The sequence below is a fragment of the Epinephelus fuscoguttatus genome, linkage group LG8 (genome assembly GCF_011397635.1).
Source record: "Epinephelus fuscoguttatus linkage group LG8, E.fuscoguttatus.final_Chr_v1".
Lineage (NCBI taxonomy): Eukaryota > Metazoa > Chordata > Actinopteri > Perciformes > Serranidae > Epinephelus > Epinephelus fuscoguttatus.
The window spans coordinates 40,915,274-40,942,640 of record NC_064759.1 but is presented as its reverse complement, the minus strand read 5'-3'; the positions used below and the strand labels follow the sequence as shown (position 1 = coordinate 40,942,640).

At 40.3% G+C, this 27,367-nt stretch overlaps 1 protein-coding gene across 4 annotated transcripts in view; it reads right to left on the bottom strand.

Moving 5' to 3' along the window:
* Positions 1–5,206: 5,206 nt before the first annotated feature.
* The window catches only part of grik2 (glutamate receptor, ionotropic, kainate 2), a 450,636-nt gene continuing 428,475 nt past the window's right edge, over positions 5,207–27,367 (bottom strand). For 3 of the 4 annotated variants that reach the window (XM_049583125.1, XM_049583127.1, XM_049583126.1), the window contains one exon: positions 5,207–7,230. In XM_049583125.1, coding sequence (XP_049439082.1) covers positions 6,977–7,230 — 254 coding nt within the window. In that variant the 3' untranslated portion in view covers positions 5,207–6,976. The remainder of the gene's footprint in view (positions 7,231–27,367) is intronic. The other variant, XM_049583128.1, reaches the window with a different exon arrangement.

Here is a 27,367-nt window from a genome sequence, read left to right as displayed (position 1 = left end):
AAAGTTTAAAACTCGTTCAAAAAAGCGCAGGATGCGAAATCGTGCTACATGCTTCATTCACGCTGCCTAATTCACATGTTTTGCCTCACTTGCAACGTTTCCATTTCGCCGCCCAGCAGGAATTCAAATCTAATGCGTCTTTACATTGACTTTATTGTAATTCACTCATGGGTATTGTTTTATGTCCACCTGGTGTGAGTACAACATAAGGGCTCATTTATACTTAACGTTAGATATGTATATATGACACAGCCTTCTGTCTATACACTGCGCTCATTTCATCTGTATTTTTGCACATTTTCTGAAAGCCTACAGATAGGGACGAAACGAAGCAGTACCACTGGAGATTGCGTAGGCAGTGCAGCATAGGACAGGATGAAGAAATTTAAATAAAGGTGGAACAGAGCCAATTGGTAATATATATTTCATGATAATATATAGGAAAAATACTAAAAAGAATTCTCTATCCACATGTCGGAATGTATATAATGGCCACACAGACCCCCGCAATCTACAATGCTGCATCTCTTTAAAGGTACAATATTATGAACTCCTCCACCGTCGCCTTTGTTAATGTGTGAAACTTTTGACTCTACATACAAAAAGAGATCTGGCAATTTTAAATGTTATGAACATCCCTGCTTTTATACGTCCATGCTTTTTTTTATGTTGTCATAAATACAGCCAATAGATTGCACTAAAGGGCAAAGTGAGTATAAGTGAGCCTTAAGAGGTGCAGAAAAGCTAACAGGGAGGTGTCAGATAGGAATGGCAACTCATTCTCATTTCCAGGTTATCAAATGCCAATGCTATGTCATGCCCCTCGGAATGTGATGCTGACATTTCTATGAGATGCGCTGGGCTTTCAGCCAACTCCAATGTAAACCCACCTGCAGCAAAATTTGATGCTCAGAGCAATTTACATAGTGTAAAGAGCATGAAAGTCAGTGTAGGGTGGGATGGAGGGAAGGTGGATCGATCAAACAAACACAGGACTTTCACCCAGGACACTACGATTCATGTCCTGTGTGAAACCAAAAGTCCGTGTTGTTTTCACATAGTGTTACATACCTTAAGTCACTCTATGACATGCTTACTTCATGGTAGGTACCGAAAACCTGATTTACCTTTTTTCTAAAACTAACTGAGTAGTTTTGTTGCCTTATCCTAAACATGACTATTTGACAGTGTTAATCACGTCTTACAACCAGTTTCACTAAAGAGGCACTATAGTAAAGGATGCATCTCATAGAGATGCCAAAGGGTGCTTTCAGCGTCAGTTTCACCACATTCTCATCCCAACTCATCAAATACAGCAGCTTTGTCAGTACTGTGCACGTTTACACATTACACACTTGGTATCCTCCTGTGTTTCTTGCTGACGTTGCATGACATGACAAGTGCATTGTGTTTTTTTGAAATACACATCCATTTTTACAGGAAATGTACAGTTTCTGTTTGTTATATGCATACTGTATTTTTTAAAATAAACTTAAAACGTTGGTAAAACACATTGTATTTATGTTTATTTCCTTGTTCAACAAAAGCAAGTGGTCAGGTTTAGAAAAAAATATGATTTGGCTCTACATTCATACATGAAGTGAACAGAGGGCTCCCGGGAAAGTCTGGGACTTTCCAGCTCCTTATATTACGTCATTTCCAGGAGTGTTTCAAACTGACACCATCTAGTGGTTTATCATACTGCTGTGACAGGTGCTATCTGGCCAACCGGCGGCATATTATACCCCCGCGAAAGGTTCTCTCCAGCTGCATTTCAAACTAATGCCACACAGTGGGGTTTATTGTCAGTGTCTGAAGTCAAATTCACTGACCAAGCAATGGCATTTGAGAAGTTTGGAATGAGAACGGGCTGGTATCACACATCAAGGGGTGTGAGACAGCATCAGTATTTGAAGACCTGGGATGGGAACACGTGCGGCATGGGTATGCTGTTAATATTGTGAATGATGGAGATTCCTACCCTTGGTGGGCATCCTCCAATGAAAGGGGTTTGATTCACCCTTGGTCAAAATTTGCCTACTGTGTATAGCTAGGTATGTAAAACATGACCAAATTTCCCAAAGGCAAAAAGTTAAAGAAGACATGTTCAATATTTCACACAAGATTTCTTTTGGGTTTGGGCACCCTGCCTTTGGCAAGTATCACAGCTTCTAAACACTTTTTGTATCCAGCTAAGAGTCTTTCAGTTCTTGTTTGAAAGGATTTTCATTCATTCTTCCTACAAAAGGCCTCTACATCTATGAGGTTCTTGGATCGTCTTGCATGCACTGCTATTTTGAGGTCTATCCACAGTTTTTTAATGTTTAGCTCGGGGGACAGTGAGGGCCATGGCAAACCCTTCAGCTTGCGCCTCTTAGAGGTCCATTCTGGATTTCAAAGTGTGTTTAGGATCATTGTCCTGTTGTCAAAGTCATCCTGTCTTCATCTTCAGCTTTCTTACAGATGGTGTGATGTTTGCTTCCACAGTTTGCTGGAGTTTAACTGAATCCATTCTTCCCTCTACCTGTGAAATGTTGCCTGTACCACTGGCTGCAACACAAGCCCAAAACATGATCAATCCACCCCCGTGTTTAACAGTTGGACAGGTGTTCACTTCTTGAAATTCTGCACCTTTTTTCTCCAAGCTTACCTTTGCTCATTATGCAAAACAAAGCTCTCTTTTAACTTCATCAGTCCACAGGACTTCTTTCCAAAAGGCACCAGGCTTGTTTAGATGTTCCTTTGCAAACTTTTGATGCTGAATTCTGTGGTGAGGACACAGAAAAGGTTTTCCTCTGATGACTCCTCCATGATGGGCATATTTGTACAGGTGTCACTGCATAGTAGCAACAGTAGCAACTGCAACAGTACACCACCACTCCAGAGTCTGCTAAATCTTCCTGCAAGTATTTTTCAGTCAAACAGGAGTTTTGATTTGATTTTCCTATGAGCAGCTCCCTCTGAAAAATGTCTTGGTCTTCCAGACCTCAACTTAACCCCTACAGTTCCTGTTAACTGTCATTTCTTAATTACATTATGAAATCAGGAGACAGCTACCTGAAAACACTTTGAAAACTTAAATAAATGATTCCCGCAAAGCAGGACAAGGTTATAAGAAGTTAGCAGAGTGCTAGGCAGCTGTTTAGAGGAGCCCATAGTTGCTGATTGATGGGACAAGGTTTCAGGAGTATTTATAAAGCTTTAAAACTGCATCACCTGGCCTTTCCGAATGATGATTGTGAACAAGCCATAGTCCTAACAAGCTACTTAACGGCATAGTGCACCCAAAAATGAAAATTCAGCCATTATCTACTCACCCATACGCTGAGGGAGGTTCAGGTGAAGTTTTCGAATCCTCACATCACTTGCGGAGATCCAAGGGGAGAGGGGGTAGCAGCACAACTCCACCTAATGGAGGCTTATGGCGCCCCAGATTCAAACGTCCAAAAACACATAATTGAAACCACAACATATCTGAATCTGGGGCGCCGTAAGCCTTCACTAGGTGGAGGTGAGCCTCCATCAGCATATGGGTGAGTAGATAATGGCTGAATTTTCATTTTTGGGTGCACTATCCCTTTTAGGTCTAAGACCCTGTAAAAGTTGTCTGAGAGCTCACGTCTTCGGGTGTCCAAACTTTTGCAAGGTGCTCCTTTCCTTTTTTCACTCTAAAATTGTACAAAAACAAAAACAACAAAACATACAGTAAATTTGCTTAGTAATAACAATAATAATAATGCTTTGTAATCTCTTGACAAGCATGTTCCATCTCTAACTTCATGCTTTTTGGAGTTCAGTTTATCCTCTATTCACAGTATCAGAAATTTTGGGAGTGATGTTCACGGCTGTGATTTGGTCATAGACACGAGGCCGCAGGCCGAGTGCCGAAGACAATCACAGCCGTGACGATATACGAGTACAACATCACTAGCTCGAGTGTGATATTGCATTTATACAACAGTTCAACAGTTAAATAAGCAAGGCTGATTAAGAAATGTTGAAAAATGAGGACAAAATAGATAATTTAAGCATTTTATTTGTCTTCCGCCAACAAAAATAGTTCCCTCAGGACTCCGCTGTCAACGTTGCTATGTAACGCAGACATGGTGCGCCAGGCACTTATTCTGCACAATTGTGCAGCTGGTGAAATAAGTCTCTGGTGACTGCATGGTGGACTGTCGCTTCACAGGCACAGCCGACTCTGCCTTCTGATCTGACAGTATGTTGCTCCATCGTTTCCTGCTCTCCATGGATGGCTTCCAGTAGCTTTTTAACAAGCTCTCAGACCGGCAAGACAAAAGGTATATTTTAGGGCCCGACTCCTAATTAGAAGACTAACTTTACACATAGTCTACGTTAAAACAACATCATACCTGTGCCCACTCACTGTCATGATCTCCCTAGCTTCAAGACCCGCATCTGACAGCTTCTGTATGGCAGTCGTCCTGAGGCTGTGATTGGTGTAGATAGCTGTTGTCCTGGCCTCTTTGCACATCTTCGGCAGCATCTGTGCGAGTGACTTTAATCCCAGTGGAGCTTTAGTGTACCAGATATTGTCTGTGTGAGCTGCTGTCATCCTGGGCTTCAGATAAAGGGCATTTGCATCTGCTGGAAGTTTGTTTAAATACTTTTCCAGGGATGCAAGGTAACTGCTGACCTAACTGATACTAACCGTCAGTTTTGATTTGATTGTTGATTGCAATCAGCTGTGAGGCGGAGTGATACATACACAGTGAAATAACCGTGATGTTGTCCTCCAATATCGTCACGGTTTTACTGTCTCTCGACCAATCAGATTGCACTGTTGTATAATATACATTATATTTTGGTTTAACCTTATGCAGATTCTAATTCTGATTCTAATTCTAATGCTATAAATATTTCTTTAACTAGTTCTTGATTGGACACACCCCTGCCTAATGGGGTTATCTAAATGAGACCCAGCTTCCATCCCATTATTAAAATGGCTCACTGGGGCATTTTTAGCTGGGTATGTATTTTAAGTGCACTGTATAAAATTCTAATCACACTCATTTAATAGCCCTCTACAACTAAAGACATTAAGTGTTGTCATATTGACCCTGTTCTTGCCGTGCATCATTCATAGACTAACATTCAATGAAGAGACAGATGAGGTGAAAGTTGTGAATACTTTTTTATTTTCTTTAAACTTGTGCATCAACTCCAAAGGGTAAACTGTGTGCACTCCATTTTGTTTTCACAACAAGTTCAAAATTAGTTAAGTGTTCATTATTTTTTTAATACATCTTTTTCCATTTTAAAACCATTTACACACGATTGCTCAGCACTGGATTCTAGCAGTCTATCAGTAATCAGGGGTGTAGAATGATAAGCATCATCAGCAATCTTCCTCCCTTCCCGTGTGTGTACACTATATAATTTGCTCTAACCAGTAGTATTACTCTTTCATGTGAAGTAAAAATATCTTTCTTTAAATATGATTCCTTTACATGATAAAAATAGTTCATTTTTTTCTTCTTCTCCAAAACATTATGTCACTGATGCTTACCAGAATTCTCTGTACTAATAGTTGTACTAATAGTACTAATTGGTGTGAATCTGCTCCATGGAGGATGGGTGCACCCTGCACTCTTGGTGTTTGTATGTGTGTGTGTGTGTGTGTGTGTGTGTATATGTGTGTTCGCATGTGTGTGTTCGCTCTGTCTAGTGTTTAGGAAAGCCTCCTGAACTACCGGCCTGGAGTACCACCCCTCTGCCACGGATGACACTCCTCGTGGTGCGTTTCGTGTCAATAAAAATCATTACAAAATTTTGATTCTCTTCGTACAAAAACACTTTTTCATAGAAATTGCATTTGCACAAGTAAATGTGGAGCTTTACTGCCAAAGAAAGGAGAAAAAAAAAGAAGCCACAGGAGTACAAAATGAAACTGGAGACTTGACATTGAGCAAATGGAAAGAAACTGTGTATACCCATACAGAGTTGAAGTGAGGTGTACTTACGGCAGTAGTGAAAATCCAGTCCGTTGAGATAATAAATAAGGAGTTTCATAAATAAAAAGAATAAATACTTTGAATAAATAGAGTTTGTGTGTCGTGTGATTGCTATGAATTTAGACTTGGTGAGCCATGCCCACACCATTCCAAGGTTCATCCTTATTGACAGAGTGTGTACCTCCATAGGATCCTCTTTGAGTGACTACTGGCTGATACATGGACATCAACAGCTCACTATATATTGCCCCTACTCCTGCATTCTCTGCTTGTACTTCACCAGTTGCCCCCCTCCCCCACCCCAACCCCTACATTAAAGACTAAAAGTGTTAGTACTCTGAAACACAAATAAATTATATCACTTATTGCCTGATGGATGATATACAGTATATCCGTTTTTGTGTCGATCAATATCATATGTGACTATGCAAAACCTCTCTGTACATTTTGGGAGCTCGCCTTCGTCGTCAGGGCTTTGGGTTTAATTTGAGAGAGCCCATGCTGTTGATCTGTTCACAACTTTTGAAAATAAGCAATCCTGTATAAACTTTTCTCCCCGTTCCCCCAGTGAGCATCTCTATATTGGCTCATAATCTCTGAGATGCTCTTAATGCTGCTCGACCAGCCTCTTTGGTGCTGTGCAGTGAAAGACTGACTGAGCAGCAGCTTAACATGATAGGTCCAATTCTTTTTTTCTACTCTTTTAAGGGACCACCTCTGCCCCACCTTAAATTTGTTTCCAGACCATTTCTCTTTGACTCCTGGGTTTTGAAAATCTTGGCACCTGTAGTTTGGCGCCTTGCCGAGGTGGTAAGAGTACTGAGGTAACTCGCTGAAATTTCACCCAGGTTCGTTATTTCCACAGGAAATATTGTTGAATCTCTTATCCCTAGCTATTTATAAAGAAACAAGAATGACATTTTGTCAATATACTCCCAAGCACCTCTGCACTACCTTCAAAATAACCCAACTGTTAACCATCGCCACCCCACCCTCCCCCTTTACCATTTACCCCCACCCGTTTCCCCAGTGTCTCTGCACACCTCCTCACTGCAGGAGAGAGGCTGAAAAAGTGATTGAGATTCCCATTTTAGGCCATGGTCTCTTTCCCTGGCAGTCTGCGGTCGTTGAAGGTGTGCATGTTGATGACCTCCTCCGTTTTCACCATGACGGGCGGCTGGGGCTTGTGTTTGAGCCGGCGCTGGCACTTGAGGGAAACCCGCAGTTCGTCCACCATGGCACTGCAGAAGGACCTCTGCAGAGGGAAATAGAAAAAAGGAAAACAGTATGGGTTTCAGACCGCTTCCCCTGTCCAAATATTATGGGCAAGTGAACAAGCCTGTTCTCCCTGTGGGCAGCCTCGTTTTGTAGCCTCCCCCCATCACCACCCACAACCGCAGCTCAGAGCTGCCATAGGGGAAAATGGTGAAATATACAGTGCAGCAGGCTGGGAACGGAGGGAATGCTGGATGGAAGCAGGGAGAGAAGTGAAATGGATGGAGGTGCAGGTCCATAGGCTGTGTAGTAGAGTGTAAAGTGTGAAGGCACGGAATTACTCAACATAGTGTCAAAATACATCAGCGGTGAATTTGTGGTTGTTGCTGCTCATGCAGGGCTGTTTATGCAAACAGGGGATAATACGTTCAAAATGTTCTACATTTCAAACCGCTGTCCATTATTGTTCTGTAATGTCCAATAAATTTCAACAGTAATTATTGTTGTAAAGTGTTGTTTACATATATTGGTGTATACATACACATTTTGTCTACTCCTACATTAGCAATAGCCAATGTTCTGCACAATGGCATAAATATCGACAGTGAAAACAGTGCAGCTAACTGGGGCCCAAGCAATTTTTTGCCTCTTGGAGAAATCAGGCTGGGGTGGTTCAAGTACAGGGTAGGCTGTTGGATTAACATTGATAAATCTGACGCTTCACTGGTGCTGATTAAAGGCTGGTTTGCAGGATGGGAGAGACACCCTTCAGTTCAATAATAGGGGTGGCTGTTCTGATGCCTCATTTGCCAGCAGTGTATTTTGGCTTTACTTCGCTAGGAAAGCACGCGGCAGTTCACAGAACACAGTTGAAATGACTTGAAATTAGCCAGCGCAAACCCCAAGGAGGATCTCATCCTAGCCCACCCTAACTCTTTGCTTGATTAACAATTGTTCTGGTGTAGCCATTACACAGGTAGGACAGAGAGCTGGCCACCAGCCCACTGTGGAAAGTGGAATTCAGACTTTATCTTCCTGGGTGGGCCACCTAAATTGAGTCTACATGCCTGGGGTGAGTCCTGGACAGTTCACAATCCCTGCTTGTGTGTATGCACACCAGCATGCACTTGCATTTTGGGTGGGGTGAGGGCTCAAGAAAAATATTTGCACCAGGTCCAATCGCTATGTTATGCTGCTGGTTTCCCATAATGCCTTTCCATAGTGTCAGAGAAGGATGTGGAGTTGTTTCTTTGACAACCCTATCTCCAGACAGAACGTCAACACTGAATGGTTCTGCAAGATTCCGTTCAATGACTTTGTAGCCATGCTAGCGTGCTTGGCTTTAGAGATTGCAATGTCAGTCTCATGGCTGGTCCAGAAATTTCATTCAAATAACTTTGGTGATACCCTGACTATTTATCTTGTGCCATCATTAGGCACTAATTATTATTTTTTATTTTTTTTCTAAAGATAGTTCTAAGGCATTTTCTTATGCTTAATTGAGACAGTGGTAAACAATTATATGGATGGGGAGAGAGAGGGGAATACCTGTAGCAAAGGGCCCCAGGCTGGACTCAAACCTGCACTCTATTGAATGAGCTACCGTGGCGCACCATCAGGACAGAATTTATTTGTTTAATAGTCTGGTTTATTCTTGAATACCTGAAATATTAGCCTATAAGCATCAGCTGTACTTTTTGCTCAGTACTAAGGCCGCCGATATTAGCAAAAAATGTGCATCGGCATTGGATCGGACTGCATGAAAAAATGCCGATCCCAGCGCTCCGCGATTCAAGCAGTCCATTCCAGAGATCTGCTCCAACACTTACTATCAATCCACCAGGCCAGCACGCAGACGGCAGACACACAGGGAGGGTAGGAAGAGTAGCGGTCTATTTAGTTAACTGACTATTTGTTTTCTGCTCTGGTTTTTTGAGAGTGATATTTTTATTTGGTTTACACTCTTAATGTTTAAGTAAAGAGCACTGATGGCACTGTTTTGGGCACAATTAGTGAAACTGGAGTCATGGATGGACTTTTGTTTGTTTAAACAGTTGTACAATATTGTGTGTGGTTTTTTGTCCCCTCTGTTGGTCCCAGGAAACAGCAGCACCAGGCTGGCACTGACACTACAAAAATAACTGAAAAGGAAAGGCTGCATTGTTTGTTAAATGTCAACAATGTCTTGTGGTGTTAATCTTTTTTTTTATTTATTAGTGGAGCAAAGCACAAGTGTGTGGAGTCTTGCTGCTATTTTAATTCCATTGTTAGACATTTTAAAGATTTCTTGTGTTGCTTTATTTTCAATTTATTAAGGGGCCAAAGCAGCCAAAGCAAACCAGCTATATTTTTTATTTAATGTTAATATTCAAGTTTAAAGCATGTTTATTTAACCCTGTTAACAATAAACGGGTCAGTTTCTCATACCAACTGTTGTGGATAATTCTAACTAACCTGATTAAGTAGTTGTTCTTGTTAGAGTAATATCGCTTGATCAAACCTTTTCTAACATGACTGACAACAAAATAAGTGAATATGTATAATACGCGCTTGGATTGGATTGGTATCGGTATCGGCCAAAACTCAAGGCTGTAATATCGGTATCGGATCGGAAGTGAAAAAGCTGGATCGGGACATCCCTACTAATTAGCCAATTTTATTTTTATTTTTATTTTTTTTCCCTATAGTTTGGTAAGGCTAAGGTTAGGAAAAGATTGTGGTCATCATATACACATATGAAGTAAGTAACAGTATGATCCTGGTTGCAGTTAGAAAACAGCAAACAATGTCAGTTCTGTGATTCCATGTAAACTCCAAACTGATAAAGGCACACTACAACTACTCACTAACGTGGGAGGTGCAGAATTGCCAAATGTCAGGGTGACTCCTAATGATACTGGGCTGGTCTCCTTGTATATATAGATACAGACAGCAATAGGCACAGTGATAACGATAATTATGCCTTTTGTTGTTCATTGAAACAAAGCAAGAGATCAAACTTTTTCAAAAGACACCATGTCTTGTGGCTACACTGTCTTGGGTTCTAAAAAAAGTGCCAGCCTCCCACACGTTGTAATCCATTTTTGCTCCTTTATATGTACCAAATTTAGATTGTCCAGTTCCTCGTTGCTGCTAACTCCAAGTCTTGGACAGAGGAAGAATGCGAATGTCAACCAGTTGGAGTTACTAGGTCAACAATGACATGATCCCTCACTGACTTCCCACCAAATAAACACTCAGTACGTTTATATGCACAGTTAAGTGGAGCTGTGGTTGTAGCTCAACAGGCCATTAAACTGGACGACTGTCCTTGTTCCAGTATACAAGCAGTAGTGGGGAATTGATTTACTGACCAAAGTATGACTGTGCTACAATAGGTGGCAGTATGCAGTCTTTCAGCTTGTTAGTATTGGACCTTTTTCTGGTTGACCTATTACGTCACCGACCAACCAATCGACAAACAAGTTAGCTACGGTTAGCTAGCAGCAAACTGGTACCATGGTGGACAACTTTACAGCTCTGTACATTTTGTCCATCCAAAAATGCATGACTCAGGATGTAGATTTCACCATGTTGTTACCAGCTTCTTCTTCTGTTAACCATTTAATGCTATTCAACTTCTGGGTGAAAGCCTGGGGCAGAAACTTTGGAGCATGCGCAGAGTGCCTTGGCCAGTTTTGGTCCAATTGGCTGTATACTGGCAGGAGTAACTCACTTCCCAGTCACATTATTTGGGTGTGTCAATCTGACTTTAAGAAACTCGATTTAGTACAATTTCAGACAAACTAACATGTTTACATGTATTTTAAAAGTCCGGTTTTAGTCGGACTAACAATAAATTGATTTTCTCTAATGTCATGTTAATGTAATGGATGCCGGCTGTATTCAACAGGGCCAACTGACTAGGGATTGAACCTGGATACCAGATGCAGGAAATTCTCTGGTGTGAAAGTCTGATGTGTTGTTGACCCATCCATCCACCCCAACCTCCTCCCGACACAGACTTTGTCACTTTATAATATCTTCAATCAGCTACCTTCTTTGCTCCTGTCATAATTTCCACATCCACCAGAGGGCTTTGTCACTTGAATATTAACATACAGTATTTTGTTCTGAGGTACTAGTTGTTCTTGTTTTGTTTACAAAATCTCCCCAGCAAAAATGCGAAAATCTTAACATCAGTAAAACCTGACATGTTTATATTAATGATGCTAGTGCCTCTGTTTTATGTGGAGCACAAGGTCAGGTGTTGTTTAGAGGGTTTTTTTGTGCTATGTGACTAGAGAAAATGGAGGGAAAGGGCTGTGGCATTCATTTTGCTCAGGAGGTAGAAAACCTACCAAAATGCACCGCAGTGTACTGGACCATTGAACACTCTTGCTGGCGGGTTATGTAATGTGAGTTGCTTGATTGAAAACAATATGACAGCAGCTGGTAACAAATAATCTTAAATTACAGTTAAATGGTAAGAAAAATATGTTTCTGAAAATATTTAAGGCGAGAAATACGCAACACAGTATCTGAATCTTGGTTCTCATTTATCAACACTGCCTAGTTTTACCATTTAGTTAAATTTTTCTCAACCTCCACTTTTCACAATATCAGAAACAGCATGACAAACTCAGGTATCACAGCTAAACAGGGAACTAAAATATGTTTCTGAAGACATTTTAGGCAAGAAAAAGGCAATACAGTAACAGTCTTGGTTTATATTTGGTCAGCACTACCTTGATGTAGTACAAAGCTGATTGAAAACTGGCAAAACATCCATTGAATGCAAGTTTCTCTAGAGGGCTTGCTAACTTGGTGCAATTCAGGAGACTCTTTTGGATTGCAGTAAATATTGCTGGCTGGTAAACTGTTTGGTAAGTGCTAATCAGGATCTTACATCAGCTATCTTAAATTACAGTGATGAGTACACTGACAAGAAATCTCCACACAGAATGTGATAGATCACTTTGGAAAAACAAGCTACTGTAAATCCCCAGCGGGAATAAGACACTTTTGTGTTTTCCAGCACCAGTTTGTAACTTAACAGCTGGATATCTACAGATTTTCATTTAAATATTGCCAAGTGCAGCCTTATCCACATACTGTGATTATCACAACTGTAGCTGAACATCTGGACACCATGCCAGAAAATTTCACTGTATAGAGCCTGACTGGATATGAATAACTTGAATATGTAAGTAATGCAAAGATTCATACATAATTAAATGATTAAATTTATCTACATACTGTGCGACCCATTAAAGTGAAGCTGATCCCAAAAAAAGAATGATAAAGCTGTGATTTGCAGACTGTAAAGTCTAAACTCTTCTCACAAAAAATAAAATGTTTCACTGATTTCGAGATTGAATATGGATCCAAACCTGGCAACCTTGTTTCCCAAGAACATTACTCATACTGGCCCATACTGGCATGAGGAGCACTAAGAGAACTCCCTGGCCAGCTGATTGGTCCTAAGTGTTGGACCAGTGTTAATAATGCACAGTGAAATGGTTAAATCAAAGCTAAAAAAACACAGGGCGGCTACAGTCACACAGAACTGTGACGTTAGCCCCCTGCCTGCTTTTAACCTGATGGTGTGATCCCTGCCTGCTATCACATGCTGTTGGTTGCACACAAAAATGTTCAGTTAGTGCATGTGGACGAGGTGTAGAGAAAAAACAGCGCAAGTGAAAAAATGACAGAAAGAGAAAAGGTTAGAGAGAGCACATTGAAGAGGGAAAAAAAACAGCAGGAAAGAGCAGCTAAACACTGCAAAACCACAGATATGTTCACAAGTGAGTGACATGGTTGGTGTTTGAAAAAAAAAAGAAAAACAAAACATGCTAGCAGAGCTGCCTCATTATGTCACAATATCATAACTGCCTTCCACAGTTCATTCTTTTAGAAAACTAATAATGACATTTGCATTTAATCATTTCACAGGAGAGCAGAAGATGCATGGAAATAATACTGAAAATAAAGAGCTGTCATCTCTCCAGTTATTCAGAGCTACCAGAGCTTCAGGATGATCAACCCAGGTCCAGTCAGAGCTGTGAGGAAATGCCAGGTGCAAAATTAACATTCCAAAAGTGCACAAAAAAGATATATTTATGATTATTTATTTATTCCTGTAGCCTTAAATATGCAAGTGCTACTGACTAATGCGGACAACACTTGGCGGTTTTTAACTATTTTGGGCAACTTTGTATAGTTTGTGTATACAGTGATAAAACTAAAAACAAAAAGATACATTACTAGCATGAACAGTAAAATGAAAAAAAAAAAAAAATCAACAAAAGGACTACAGTGAATGTGGTGTGAATGTGTAGGCGGTGGCCCGTCAGATGACATGTAACCTTTGTTACATGCCATAGCCATCACTGTACTATGATCTGTTCAATACAGTGTAAAATGGCCCCTATTATGTATTAAGTTTAAGTTTATTCACTTTATTAATCCCCTGAGGGGAAATTTAATGTTTTCACTCTTGCTTGTCATTAACACACAGGTCCGAAAGACACACACATACACAAACAGGACCTATACATGCACAAAGTGGAGAGATCTCAGAGTGAGGGGACCGCCTTGGTCAGGCGCCCCGAGCGGTTGGGGGGTTCGGTGCCTTGCTCAAGGGCACCTCGGTAGTGCCCAAGAGGTGAACTGGCACCTCTCCAGCCACCAGTTAGTATTATTAATACTAAGTGAATGTTGCCAGAAAAAAGATGAAACACTGTTACTGAATATTTTGCAGGTATGTACAGCATCAACATTTTGCACCTTTACAGCTATTCATTAATACCGTTTCTCATTAGGTTGATTTAAAAAAAGGAATGTCTGGCTAGCATTATGTGTCTCTAGAAAGTTTTTGCTGCTGTCAGTGTAAAATTTTACAGAAATTGCTTGCCAGTGTCTAGTTTTAGTTCAGTTTTATCTTAACAGTCTATCCATCCATCCATCCATCCATCCGTTTAAGGTACAGTTAAGGTTAGGCTGCCACAACAGTTGGGGCCCAATGCCCAATACACACCCCTTACCCCTCCGCTCGGTGCGTTCACATACAGGAGTAGCGTATTCTGATTCTAGATAGGATAGAGCAAAGTTTTAGGGCTATGTGGCCCTTCCAAACGGAGATTGTTCAGACATACATTCTGAACCAAGTGATACAAGATCGGCAAGATGGCTGTGCTAGAAACAAAAGAAACTCACAAATGTATTTTCTTTTTTAATAGAGATTTAAAAATCAATTACAATAATCTTCATATTATCTTAGTTAAATGTTGTTTCAATGTATTACTGTCCTGCACAATAAAAAAATGCTAATACCTTTCTGATGTTAAATGCTGAGGTAGCTAACTAGCTAACCTTACTTTATTATTGCTGATTTGTGCATGGCAGTCCCACATTTTGATGTATTTCCATGTCAAAACGGAACCTCATCAAGAACTGCTGGTGACGCATTGTGGTCTTTAGAGTTGTTCCATTTCATAGGGGAAGGTTGTAACTGCTATCCCTTAACTCTGTCGCAATGGCAAAGGGACACTCAAAAATGTGGGACAGGGATAAAAAAAATATTGATTTAGGCTTTGGTTATGGTTAGGAAAAGATTAGGGTTACTGTCTTTAAAAAAGAAGAGGATATATTAACTGTACTATTGAGACAGGATGCAAACTGTTGTCTCTCCAAAGTCAGATAAGTCCATGCACCAATCCAGCATTGCTACATAAAGGGCAATCTACTTCATGCTTTGGCACTGAATGTTGGCATCGGACATGCTGTGTGGACTAGTCCAATATGAACATAATATGAGGGATACTGGGGTTGTGTCCATAATTCATGCCCAGTCAAATTAATTTCTGGCTGTGAACAGGCCTTCACTTGCTCCTCGTAGTTTTAAATTCAGCAGACACCCTGCTTACATTTTCAGCATCAAGCTGTTCATTCTGTTCATCAAGGAAGTGAATCACAACCAGCAGCTGTCAGTGTCACAACATTCTCACTCATATGATGGATGGGTAATAGACTACAGTAGCTGGAAATAGTTTATGTCTTGCCACTGTACTTTAGAAAGCTGGGGACTCAACAAAACACAGCCTAACTAATAGAGAATTCCTCAGACAAGGTAGTTTCTTTACATGATGTCTCTTTTGTTTTTTATTTATTTATTCTAATGAACCGACAGTACTGGCTGAACATGTGGATAGAACCTCTAGGGATTTTTCATTAACCCGGGTTGGATAGCATGAACAGTGTGCTTTGTGGTAGAGTGATTCACATTAACATCTACTCAGAAACACAAGACACCAGCTGAATCTCAGTCGTACAGGACCGCGCAGAACAAAATCTATGCACAAACACAAAGCCGACAGGCGTCTCCACATGTGCGTAAACACAATCTCAGTGAGCACGGTGGGTTTTACAGGCCCATAGAACATCATCACTTATTGATGCACATTGTATCTCATCAGACTGAAATTCCTTGTCGCTGCATGCCCAATTAAACTGCTGCTTCTTCACATTCCCTCGTCTTTTCTCATAAGCTACTGTGGCATCTGCAAATACTGCATGAAACAACACCAGCAGCTGGGAGCGGAACAGTCCTGTTCCTGGAGATGCTACAAGGAGAGCCACTGTGTGTGTGCTCCCACTTAAAAGGAGTTTATTGTGACGAACAAAGTGTTCAGTTGTATTTGAAAGCCATCATTAGCACTGTGGCCCAGTGTATACTTATCCTTATTATATTTACACAGAGACACAGAGAATGTGATTGGGTGTGACATATTCCAGTGTGTGTTATAATCACTCAGAAGCTAATTCAGACACTTACTATCCTTACTATTAATCTGCCTCTGTGACCACTAATCATGCCATTCGTGGATAAAGCAAAAGTGGTTATGCAGCTGGAAATGGACACATTTTTATAATGTTGAGTTACAGTGATTCAGAGGAGATATTAAAGCATTTTAACACCAAAGTGATTGGATTTGGGACATTAGTAAAAAAAATACAGTTGAGAAGTGTCACCACCCCTGATTGGCTGCCATTGTTTAAGACCTGTCTTTTACAAACTTTCTCGCTCTAATTGGCTGAATGCAAATTATTGCATCATCATAACTGTACCATGCCACCACTTGCAGTGAACCAAGTGAAAACAGCTTTCACTCTTTATGCTACATTTCATCAGTTTGAACTATTTGAATTTAAGATTTTTTACAGGGTTTCCCACACATTCATTTAAACAGCTGGCCACCATTGTCATTAAAAATTAATATCTGTGTTGTGACGTTGGGTGGCCAAAAAAAAAAAATCCAATTTAAGAGTTTCATGTCTTTCTGATGTCATACTGACAGCCAGTGCCAACTGGGCTGTGGTGCACTGCCACAAAATTTGGCTTTTGCCGCCACACTAAGCGCAGTGACAGTCAAGCTTAACCATTCATTGATTCATATAGTATTTGTTTTATCTATCACATTTCCAACCTACTCTAAATTAAACCAGCTGCATTCCACTGTTTTTTTCCTCAATTATAAATCTCATAGCTGAAATGCAGTTGGAAGAAGTTTTCCTAGAGGGCTTGATACCAGAAAGGGGTTTCTCGATCGAGGCCGGTTCTACGCAGGGGCAAGAGGGGGCAATGTCCCCTCAAACAAATGTCTTGCCCCCTCAAATCAAATCTGCCGAAAAAGGCGCAAAACAGAAAAGTTTTCTCATCTGTCTCCACTCCACTCCGTGCTGTGTGCCGGCTGTGTGATTTACTCTCTACAGTCGGCAGAGACCCTCTCCCCAGTAAACACCCAATCACTGTTTAGTATGCAAATGAGCCAAGATGCATCAGCATCAGGTTTCTCAGTCTCAGTGAGGCAGAATGCAGCAGTAAAGTAAAGCTCTGTTAAACTCGTCGTAGCGTCTTGTGTCGTGAGATACTTAATATATAGCTAACAACAAAAAACTAAAGTAAATATGGCAGTTTGAGCGTAGAGTGTGAGCCTGTCAGTGCAAACGTTTCTTCAAGCACACAAGCACACACAGGGAGAGATGAGTGCCTGCTGCATATCACATAGTGAGGACAAATGCCCTGTGTGTGCCAGACCCCTACATAAAGCCCCGCCCAGCCTCTAGTTCTGCACGCTGTTTTTTGATAATCACAGAGATTTTTACAAAGCTTTTATTAACTTTTCACTACTGCAGCTTTCAGCAGCTCAAAGGAGAGTGGAGTGAAGAGAAATCTGTTAAATTCCTAACAAAAAACAAAACAAAACAAAAAAATACAGAATGTTCTGCTCTAGCCTATATCTGTTGTGTTTGTTAGTTCTGTTAGTTTGATAAGTTTTTTTTAATAAGACTAGCTTTGGTAAATACTGGCTATAGGGAGGTTACTGTAATTATTAGGTTCAAATTTATTTCATATGTCTAGATGCCTAATGGCCATCCAATAAGATAAATGTTAAGATGTTGGTTGTGCCTGGATGAAGGATATATATATATATATATATATATATATATATATATATATATATATATATATGTATATATATGTATATACATACATACATACATATATATATATATATATATATATATATATATATATATAATACATACATACATATGTCTATATGTATGGTTTTTGCGACTCCACTTGGGGACACATTTAAAGTTTTTGCAATTTTCCGGACTGACTGACCTTCATTTCTTAAAGTAATGACCCCATTGATAAAGCAAGAAATTCCACTAATTAACCCTGATAAGGCACACCTGTGAAGTGGAAACCATTTCAGGTGACTACCTCTTGAAGCTCATGGAGAGAATGCCAAGAGTGTGCAAAGCAGTAATCAGAGCAAAGGGTGGCTATTTTGAAGAAACTAGAATATAAAACATGTTTTCAGTTATTTCACCTTTTTTGTTAAGTACATAACTCCACATGTGTTCATTCATAGTTTTGATGCCTTCAGTGAGAATCTACAATGTAAATAGTCATGAAAATAAAGAAAACGCATTGAATGAGAAGGTGTGTCCAAACTTTTGGCCTGTACTGTATATATATATGTATGTATTTTTTTTCTGAATTTTTGTTTCATTTTTTGTTTATTTTATTTTTCAGTTTTCCTCCCTGAGGGATTGCCACCTTATTGTGGTCAGGGAGTTTGCGTGCCTCAGTGACCCTAACAGCTATACCAGCAGGAGCTTAGTCTTCAGGTGGGACACCCAAGTTGGACAGGTCTTAGGGTAGAGGCCTGACAAAGTGCAGTCCATTTCTTTAGGTTGGGGGTTGGACACACAGCTAACAACAACCCAATTCCATGTAGAGAACACTGTTACCCACAACAAAACAAGTGTCAAGCACATTTGAGACCACCGTGCTTTGACACCCTCTATAGGGCACTCACACAGCGTCCCCACATCCTGCGAGTGAGTGAGTGAGTGAGTGAGTGAGTGAGTGACCTTTATTTGTCAGCTCTACCTATGGCAAAAATGTGCTGGAGCATGATCCCCCCTTCACATTTATGACTGCCCCCTCATATATGCCTGCCTAGAACTGGGCCTGTTCTCGATTAAGGTTAGGAAAAGTGGTGGTTTGGATAAAAAATGATTAGATTTCTGTCAGAAAGGACTTTCTGTGAGAATGGAAGGTAGGAAAACTTCCCCCATGTGTAACTTAAATTCAGCAAACAGCTGCTGAGAAAAAAAGTCATGACAAGTTTTGCCTGCGCTGCTTTCACAGACCCACAAGAGGGGACACAGAATAAAAGAAGACAGTTTGGGGATCCGTGTCCAGCCCCCCGCGTGTCTGCTAGTGCCACACATAGAAATTATTTCTATGGGAAACGCTGTTTTCTGATACTACAATCTGCTGATTGTGAAAAAAAAGACCAACAAAAACAAGCCCACCAGGATTAATTTCAATGTCCATTATTTCTAAAGCTGCTGTGCTCACTGTACTTTTATCTCTGATTTGGTCTCCATCAAGTCCTGAGAAAAATATATGACTCTTAAGTTGCTAAATGCTCCACTATGTCAGCCCAGTCCCGAGAAGAAAATGTTGGCATGGTATGTTTCCACAAACTACAAATTTCATCATATCATCGTTTCTGAAGTGACAAAGTTTTAGGAGAAGACTTTGTCATGGGATGGTGGATGTCGTGGAACCTAGGCAAGACGCCTGCCAAGCTGAAGACCACTGTTTGAGACCAACAAACGACCAAAGCAGTTGTGATTTAGCAAGTAATTTCTGTGTTTCCTGTGACTTTTTAGACACCAACGACCTGTTGCTGTTTTTCCAGTGGGGATAATACCACAAAAGGCAATGTTTTCACTGGGACACTGCTGCCTTAACTGTCAGGATAGTGTCATGAAAAGCAGTTTTTACTTAGACATTGCTGCCATTCCAGTAGGGATTGTGCAAAGCTGGTTATTTTAAGCAAAAATATAATCTTTTTCTAATCATAACCAAGTGGCTTTTGTGCCTACACCTAACCACATGTTAACAACAGCATTGCTGAAATGTGAAGTTTCCACATGTCCACTACAAATAATGTGCAAATGTTACATATCTGTAAATTTGCAGAAATATTTAATGCCAACACTCATTCTGGCTATTAGGTTGTCTAAGTGTACCAGCTAGAGTACAGTGGGTTTATCAAAGCTTTTTCAGTGAAAACAGATGTCTGATAAACCAGGTTGTTTTGAGTGAATTCTGTGAGCCATAAAATTAAAACAATGGGCTTAAAGGGGCTATAAAGCTGTGTCACTGTGTCAGTTCTGTGAATTCATTAGTACATGCAACACCTTCAATATTTAACGTAATCCATTTTTAATATAATGATTAGTGAAGCTTTAAAAGTAATAGTGGGGTGTGCTACATTTAGCTGCTTTACAATTTTGGGATAATATCTATCATATCAAATTTCAATCTCTGCTGTTTGTGCAGGCATCCACTGTACTGTATATTGGTAATACTACCATATGTCACACCTGCAGCAAACACAAGAAATGTCTCACCAATGTACCTGCTGATTGTCTAAGCCACTCTGAAACATAGCTAGCTTTTCAAACCTATTGATTTTACCCCCCTGTAAAATTAAATGGCACAGCAGTGTTTTCACCAGTAAAAGCCATGTAGCTCCAGGCTTTGTGGAACACTGGGCCCACTCTGCTCGCTCTCAAGGGACACATTGCCATCATGGCTGCCTGCTGCTGGCATGCTGGATTGATGGCGGCTGCTTAGGGTCATTGGATTACAGAGTTTTTATGACGCTCAACAATCAGCCGCAGCAATGTGGGATCGCTCAGAGGAAGGGCCTGCCTGCTTTGAGGGGAATGGAAGGGTCGTAAATCTATTGCTGAGAGCAGACATTGAAAGGAAGAAGTCGCATATAGTCCATGCTGTTATTTACACAGGCCTGATCTGATACAAATGAATAATGGTTAATAAAACTGTAAGTCATGAGGACATTTCCGGGGGGATATCATTGGTTTAATCTCACTCTGTAGGGATTTTATAGGCGCAATAATCCAAAAGTAATCAGACTAAGATGAGTCATGTAACATTATATTTATTATATATATATATATATATATGTAAATATATAAACTTTTTTTTTTTTTTTAATTTATATCAGTCAGTTTAAAATGAGCACTGTTGGTCTCTCTACGTCCAACAGATTAAGGTCCCTCACCTGTGAGAGTGAACTAATGGGCTCTATTTAGCTTGAATGGAGGAGGAACAGATGTGAAGCTGTGATGCAGATGGGATGGGGCACGGCTGTGCTGTAATCCTCAGTTTACTCTGCATCTCTGACTCCCGGTAGGCAGTAAATTGTTTGCTGCTTTGAAGGTTTGTCTAATCTGTGGGCTCCTCTGAGCTGTCTTCCACATTTAGTGCAATGAAACCTGCATTTTGCTCAGCAGATGAACTGTGTTCTGATTGTTGTCTTCATGTTAATATCCACCTGCATGCATATTTTTTCAGGTGAGCCAAAGAGCGAGAAGGAGATGTCAACAACTGAGAAACCCTTGAAAGATTCTGGACACTTCCACAGTAACTGAGCATTCACACCGGGCGCGAGTGAAGCAAATTACTCGCACGTAACGCGCCGCGCATAACGTGTGAGTTTGGATGTCGGACCATTTTGTTAATTCGCGTTATCGCGTCAGTCGCGCGAGTAGTGAGCCCGCCCAGCTTCCAACATCCAGCTTGGCGAGTTTCACCACCTCCTTCAGGAACTCCGTCTGGATGATAGCCGCTTTCAGCAGTACTTCAGGCTGACTGGGCCCCAGTTTGAGGACCTGTTGGTGAGGGTTGGCGCCAGGATCTCTCGGCAGGACACCAACTACAGGCGCTCCATTTCAGCTGCGGAGCGCCTGTCTATTTGTCTCTGGTGAGTAGCAGTTTACTGTTGTGTCAACAACTGGACGTCAGGGTGTCAAGACGTGACTGACGTCATGACGCCAGTGATGTCAGCGTCACACGAATTCGCCTCAAAAGTTCAATATTTTCAACTCGAGCGATGAGGCAATGGACGCGAATTTCGCAGCAATCGCGCCACACCTACACGTCTATCACTTCCATTGGGTCGTTGGTTTGTCAGTATTGCAGTTCTACAAGTATTCTATAGTACGATTTATTGTGATTTTTGTTCAGTTATGCAGCAGTCCCTCTATCTCACTCCCCACCTCTAGGAGATGATTCCCACAGAGGGGAGTGGGCAGAAGCTGTGGAGACAGAATCAGTAGTGGTTGTAAAAAATTCAGCTGGTGCAAATCTGAGTGCCAGGGTTCACAGTAGGGTTGGGTAATCTGTGTAAAGGCAGCAACTGAAAGTTTGCTGATCTGACAGGGAGTTTTATGCTGGGCTGGCTGAATTCAAGTTAATATTTGAGCAGCTGAAGGTCTGAGTCCTTGCACCATCTGCCATTTTCTGCTTTACAAACTGTTCTATGAGGATACGTTGCTACAGGAGATTCACAGAAACTTAATGTTGTGATTGGCCTGTTCTTGTCAGCTAATAAAGTCATACATTGCCGAATGTAACACAGGGAGGTTGTCATTGAATGGCTGCTAATGTTTAACTCATTTCAAGTGAGCTGTCATTGATCGCTGGCAAATTATGGTAATGGTAAATAAATCTTGACCTACATTAACATTTTAATGCAGCCCACTATTCTAGGACTTACGCCCACTTTGGATGATTTTGCACCTCACAATATATTTCAAAATGCAGTGCCAATTCAATGTGCTGGATCCTATGTAGTGGGGTTGAAAGTATGGGTTTGGAGGTCAGGTTGGGGTTGGGCATGTAGCATGTCTGACTTTAATGCAGAAGGCCAGATTGTGCTTCCTATCTTAGATCTGTAATTAACTTTCACCTTTTAATCAACTGCAACCGCGATCCATGAAAAAAAAGGTGCTAACCCCTTAGCCCTAACCCTTATTGAGTGTGACCAAGCCTTTTGAAGAATTGTTCAATACACAATCCACTGATAGTCTTCCAAATTTGGAAAAAGGTGGCTGCATTTCTTTGGAATAGGACTGCCCCATTGGTCTGTAGTAACATGTGTTAGGTGAGTGCTGGTATGGAACACAGCTACAGATTCCAAGAGGTAACCACTTAATTTGTTTTTTACCTCAAAATCCTCTGAGAAATCTTTGCAGTGTAAAAAAAATGTAAACAAGATCAACCACCTGAATCATTAGAGTTATTTCTTGAAGCACAGACATCTCCTGTGTGTGTGTGTGTGCATCCATATGCATGCAAGCGTGTATGTGTGTGTGCTGGGCTGATGAGATGGGTTCCTCACACACAGCTGGTGGTCCCCGCACCCCGAGAGCCAGGTTAGTCTGCGGCAGCCTCAGCAGCAGGCAGGAAGAGAGGAAAAAGCAGCAGGAGGAGGAGGAGCGGGAGGAGGAGGAGCGGGAGGAGGAAGCGGAGGAGAAGCTGAGGGAGGGAGGGGGGGGGGCAGGAGAGGAGAGAAAGGAGCAGGAGGCGGAGGAGGAGGTGGAGGAAGGGGACAACCATGGTAATCATGGAAATCTGACAGACTAGCACGGAGATGACAAAGAAATGCTCCATTGAAAGTCTATGAGGCATGTGATTTAGTTGAAAGTCCAAAATAAGTTTTCTGAAAGATTTAACTTAGGTTAAATTAGCAAGACAAATTTTCCGAAGCATATTTTAACACACACTTACAACTTCTTTGGAGTAAAAAAAATCTAACACAGTATCTCTTTCGCCTTGACTGGCCTCTTCCTTTGTACCAGGCATTGTTAGAGCATATGTTAATATTTCCATCTAAAACTCATAGTCAAAACTTTAACATTAGGCACTCAGTGCACACTAGACTAAACAAATGAAAGAAAAACATTCTGACAAATCCCATTTTTGCCATCTTACCCACAGTCAGCTGAGAAGATTGATATAGATTTCATACATAGAGGTCCAGGAAGTATTTAGGCTAGCTGGCGGAAACTGCTAGCTTAGCTCCTTCAAAAATCATGCTGTTGTCTTTACATGTTGTATCTTGTTAAGATCAAACCTTCAGAAATAGCTAACAAGACATTATGGTTGTAGAAGCAGCTAGTTTTGAAAAACCTAGTAGCCAAAACTCAGAACTCCAGCGGTGACAAGCTTGCTTGCTAACAAAATGCAAGAAATAAACAAAGCCCCATTTGGACAGAATCAACCACTAGCAACAGTAGATGATAGCCAAAAACAAAGCTTTCATCATTTTAAGTATACAGTTGTTATTTGTGTTGATGAAATTTGTTTTTTGTTGTTGTTGTTTTTTTTTTTTTACAACCCAGTTGCCAGAAAAAAATGTTGGCATTGTGTATTTCTGCAAACCACAAAAATATTACATTTGTACGTTGCTATGTAGCAGACACATTGACACTTTATTTTTCTTTGCATTACAACACTGTTGTAGTTAATGTGTGGTTAAGTGCAGGCACAAAAACCACTTGTCTTTGGTGGCACAATCACAGTTGGAGAAACCAGCAATGACGCGGTAAAGATAGAGTACTTTTCAAGGCACTATCCCGGCAGAAATGCAGCAATGTCTGTTCATGGCACTCGCACGTGGTTAAAAAGCATCCATGTTTAGTAGGTAAAAATGCAGTTGGAAACTCAGCAGTGACTTGCTAAAAAGAACCAGTTTTGTTGCAGACCAGTGCCCTGCTGCTTGACAGGCATCTTGCCATAAAGTCATGTTATCCACCATCCCTTCCACCACCCAATGTCAAAGTCAGCTCATATACTGTGTCACTGTAAAATTGTTGGTATGCTGTGTATGACACGCACAAATGTAACACATTTGTGGTTTGCAGAAATGTACAATGCCAATGTTTTCATCTGACAGCTGGGTTGTTTTTTCAGTAAGAGATTAACAGTTTACATTTTGCATATATAGTCAATTTATTCATAACTTTTGAAATGCTTCCTTGAAATGTAATCTGACATTTTCTGAGTTGTGATGACTTGCTAGTGGGAAAAGACTGATCATCTCAAAGGGCTGGCCTCTGAGGTCAATGTCGTATCTTGGTGAGCCCTTTGGTTGTGACGTCTCCAAACTTTGGTCTGAGTTGAAATTAATTGTTTGTTACTAGCCAATAAATAATTGTATATGTAAATACATGGAGCCAAAAGTCCTGTAATATTTGGCTCAGTTTGGCTGTTGTAGTGATGGTAACATGCATGGAATTTGCAATGAAGCTGAGTCAAGCTGAGCTGATAATGTCAGCAAGAATGCATTTGTTTTGATTGCAAAGTGAGTGTACTGTTTCATTCTGTTCTTGTGAGTTTGGACTCCAAAAAACGCAAGTTCAAACTAACCGTACAGGGAATTGACAAAGGCACATTATTTAGTGATGTCAAGACAGATATCTTAAATTGTCTTTAAGTTTTGTAGAGCTGCACTTTCTGTTTTGAGTCACTTAAGCACTGAGTTAGTTTTGCAGAAAGTCCCACCACCAGCAATTTGGTTAGTTATTGAGGAACATCGCAAATATTTTATTACCCATCTACTACCGCAATCCTGCCCGAATAGTGCTTAAGACAGCTTTGGAGTTCTTGGAGAGCAGATTCTGGTTTTCCATGTTTTATGGTGCTTTTTATCGCTGTTTTCAGTCTTTGTACCAAGCTAGGCTAAACAGTTCCCAGAGCTAGTGGGTACACAGAAATAAGACTTATCCATTTTCTTATCTGCCTGTGGATCTAAAGGCAAACAGCATATTTGCCAACATTTTTGGAGAGTTCCTTTCAAGTGAACAAGTCGCCAAGTAGCAATGATGATGGAATGCACTGGAACAATGTGAAGGGAACACACTTGAGATAAAACAAAGAAAATGTCTAATAGTCTTTGGTAGATGAATCAAAATGACAAGCCTACAGAGGTCTATAGTCTGTAAAGTTATCAAATGTTTATTAATACCTTTATTAAAATGTTTAACAAGTGTATATTTTCTTCTGACAATGCTCTCATCTCGTGGCATTACAATCTATTTAGTAAATGCAGTAATCTCAAAAACACATACTTATGGCATTAACATGTCTATTAAACCTTTAAAAAACTATTAACAGTTCCTCTATTGTATAAGAGGGTGTATGGCTCATCCATTTATATAAATGACTAGCTGCTATTTTTGCTCCTTTCTAATGTTACAGAAGTAATTATAAAATGCAAATTGCAGGGTGTGCACTGTCAAGCATGTGAGACACAACAAAGAGATGCTTAGCACCACATTTTTCAACTTGACACTTTCAGCAACGTGGTGAGAAAACAACCCCATATTGTAAAAGTAGGTGGTATTTAATTATATGAGAAGCCTGGAGCAATGAAACAAAATATATGGTTGATTTTCACAGTGAAATAAAATAGATGGTTCATTTTCACAGATTAGCCTGATACTAATTAGCACTGGACTGTGGGATGTACAAGATACACATTAAAGTGGGTCTTCATTTTTATCAATATTTGGACTAAATAAATCAAGCTGAGGCTAGGGTTGGACCCATATATTGGTTTTCAAGTATTGGCTTTTTTAAATAAGTCATATTTGCCAATCCAAGTCATAAGCTGCCATTGTGATTGAGGGTCCTTCCAGACCACAGCTTTCTTTCTTTGCACATTGTACTTTTATATCATTATTTTCTGATACATTCATAAATGCATTCCTAGAGTTCCCCCTTCTGCTAAATGGGTGAATGGTTTACTCTGTTTCTAAGGAGTATTCTGTCAATTCTCAAACCTTAATGCTATGACTTAGTAATAGGCATTGCATGCCTTTTGTGTCCACAATACTTGCTAATGTATTTATAATTGTACCAACAATGGTAGCCTAGGTTACTTGCAAATTTCACAACCACTACACCAGTAATACAACCACTGCCAACACACAAGAAGGCTAGTAAGTACTGAGGGTTTGCTCAGCTTAAGTTGTTTTTATGGCCTGCATGGCAACAATAATATTTTCACTGTTGTTATACTGTAGTCGCTAAAAGTGGTTAGCATCACTTTTGATTATGGATGCACATATCGATTGGGCACCAACTGTGACCAGCCAAAAGTTTTGGAACATTTTACTGAAATCAAATTTTTGACTGATAAATTGATTGACCCAAATACTGTATTTCTCTATTATAACCATGTCAACATCATGCAGATATTGTGGAAATAAATTATTTTAAAACTGTTGGCAATAGACATTAAAAAATCCTACACATAGTTCTCCAAAAGAGACACTCCAAAATGCAGAATTCAAGGGGTTTAGGGTTCAACATGAGATTGAAAGCTGTAATGAATCATAGTATGCTAACCTGTTCTCATCCCCAGAGCATCAAATACTGTTGCTTTGTCATGTGCATCAGCATGAAATAGCGTTACGCAGGGAACCCTTTAGCAGCTATATGCAACACAGAGCTGAATCACATTGTAACACGAGGTCAATGTTGTGAAACAGTCACAGTTAGGTTTGAGCAACAAAACCAGCTGGTTAGGTTAAGAAAAAAGATCATGTTTTGGGTTAAAATAAGTGGTCTGGTAATGTAACGTGAGTAATGTCAATGTGGGAAAACTGTATGTAAATTGCATAATATTTTATTAAAACAATGGGACGTTGGTATGTAAGTTATGTAGCTTTACATTAAAACAACATTAAGTTTTAGTTTTACATGGGACATAAACTAAGGTCTTGTT